The sequence below is a fragment of the Galeopterus variegatus genome, unplaced genomic scaffold, assembly GCF_000696425.1.
Source record: "Galeopterus variegatus unplaced genomic scaffold, G_variegatus-3.0.2 Scaffold1023, whole genome shotgun sequence".
NCBI lineage: Eukaryota > Metazoa > Chordata > Mammalia > Dermoptera > Cynocephalidae > Galeopterus > Galeopterus variegatus.
Window position 1 is genome coordinate 359,812 of NW_007727134.1, and position 1,808 is coordinate 361,619.

The window sequence follows — 1,808 nt, forward strand, 5'->3', positions numbered from 1 at the left end:
CATATGATCCAGAAATCCCACTTCTGGGTATATACCCAAAGGAAATAAAATGACTATCTCAAAGAGATGTCTGCATTCTCACATTCACGGCAGCATTATTCACACTAACCAAGATCCAGAAACAAGTGTCTGTTGACAAATGAATTGATAAAGAAAATATGGTACATATGTGCAGTGGAATAATATGCAGTCATAAAAAAGAAGAAAATCCTGCCAGATGGACAACAGAAGTGAACCTAGACAATAGGCTAAGTAAAATAAGCTAGGCACAGAAAAACAAATAATGTCTGATCTCGCTTATATGTGGAACTTAAAAAAGTCAAACTGAAGAACAGAGTAGAAAGGTGGCTTTGAGTGACTGAGGGTGGGCAGGGGGAGAAATCAGGAAATGTTGGTCAAAGTGGACATATTTTCAGTTACAAGATGAGTAAGTTCTGGGAATCTCATGTACAGCGTGGTGACCATATGTGAAATGAAAAATTCACTAGATGGGAAGAACTAACAGAAATCTCAAGCGACAAATTAAAATAAATTAAAATGAAAGAAAAGGGAAGAAACAGGAAGAGCCCTGGAGATTTAGATACTTTAAAAATGATAGGTTGGGTCATCCCACTAGATATTAAAGAAAAAAGACCAGCTGAAGTGCTGGCCAAGTACAAAGGGAACAAAGAATACATGTAGTGAACAAAGGAAATCATAAATATTTCCTACAGCCTCATGACCAGTTACTAAAATAAGAATCATAGCAGCCATGCTATGTAAGTATTCAACAACATGGACACTTCAGGAAGTATTCAACTGTAATTATGGGTCATAAAGTCTTACAGCAGTGAGCTTAATAAAAGGTTATCAGATAAGTTATATTTTAGCCTAGAATCTGGGGTCTAATTACAAGGAGCTTTGGATTTTGGAAAGAATGTTAAAAGATAATAAACAAAGAAAAGATATGATAGACCTGTACTTCAGAATCATTAATCTAACAGCAGCTCAGTACTGTGTGAAACAAGTTACTAAAGGAAGCATAAGAAAGTATTGTAATAATCTAGGTTAGAAGTACAAAAACCCTGAATACAGTTATAGAAACAGGAATAGATAAAATGCATACAAAAAACATGGCAGAGACAGAATCACTAGGTCTTATGCAGGATAAGTCCTAATAAACTCAAACAGTGGTAACAGCACAAAAGGAAGTAGACTATGTATGAAGTGATATTCAGAAGAAAGTCTACAATTTCTGAGAAGAGAGGTCAATACTGAAGTTATAAATCTGTGAGTTATCACATCTATCTGTCAAGTATGATTTTATATAATTCAAAATTAATTCCACTATACATACCCCCTGAATTGGTGCTCCAGGGACCATTGCCATATTTGCACGTATTTCTTCTTCATTTAAACTCAGGCCCATGTATTGGGAGAGCTCCGGATACAGTTTAGGATAGAGATCTAATATGAACAAATGAATGAATGAGGAAAAAAGCACTGGCAGAATACTCATAATGAAACTGTTATTATGGGCTTCTACTTGTGTTTTAAAAATTACATCTAAATTAGAAAATCTAGTTTAAATTTAAAGTAGCAATTAGGAAGAGTATCTTCCCTATCTCTGTGATGACAATTATAGAAACAGAAAATTCAGAAAATGTTTAAGGTGAGAGCCATAAAACATGAAGACATTTGAACTGAAACCACCTCAGATTTCCAAATACTCAAAAGTAGAAACAATTTTTCCAAATAAATTATCTTGCCTTTCCTGTTTCTTAAAAAACAAAAACAAAAACAACCTACCTGATTAGGAATTTTGTAAG

General features: G+C 34.1%; 1 protein-coding gene across 1 annotated transcript in view; it reads right to left on the reverse strand.

Moving 5' to 3' along the window:
• LOC103591750 (syntenin-1-like) overlaps nucleotides 1-1,808 on the reverse strand; it is a 29,977-nt gene that overhangs the window by 6,003 nt on the left and 22,166 nt on the right. The window contains exon 4 of the mRNA XM_008574264.1: nucleotides 1,337-1,446. Within this exon, the coding sequence (XP_008572486.1) occupies nucleotides 1,337-1,446 (110 nt within the window). The remainder of the gene's footprint in view (nucleotides 1-1,336; nucleotides 1,447-1,808) is intronic.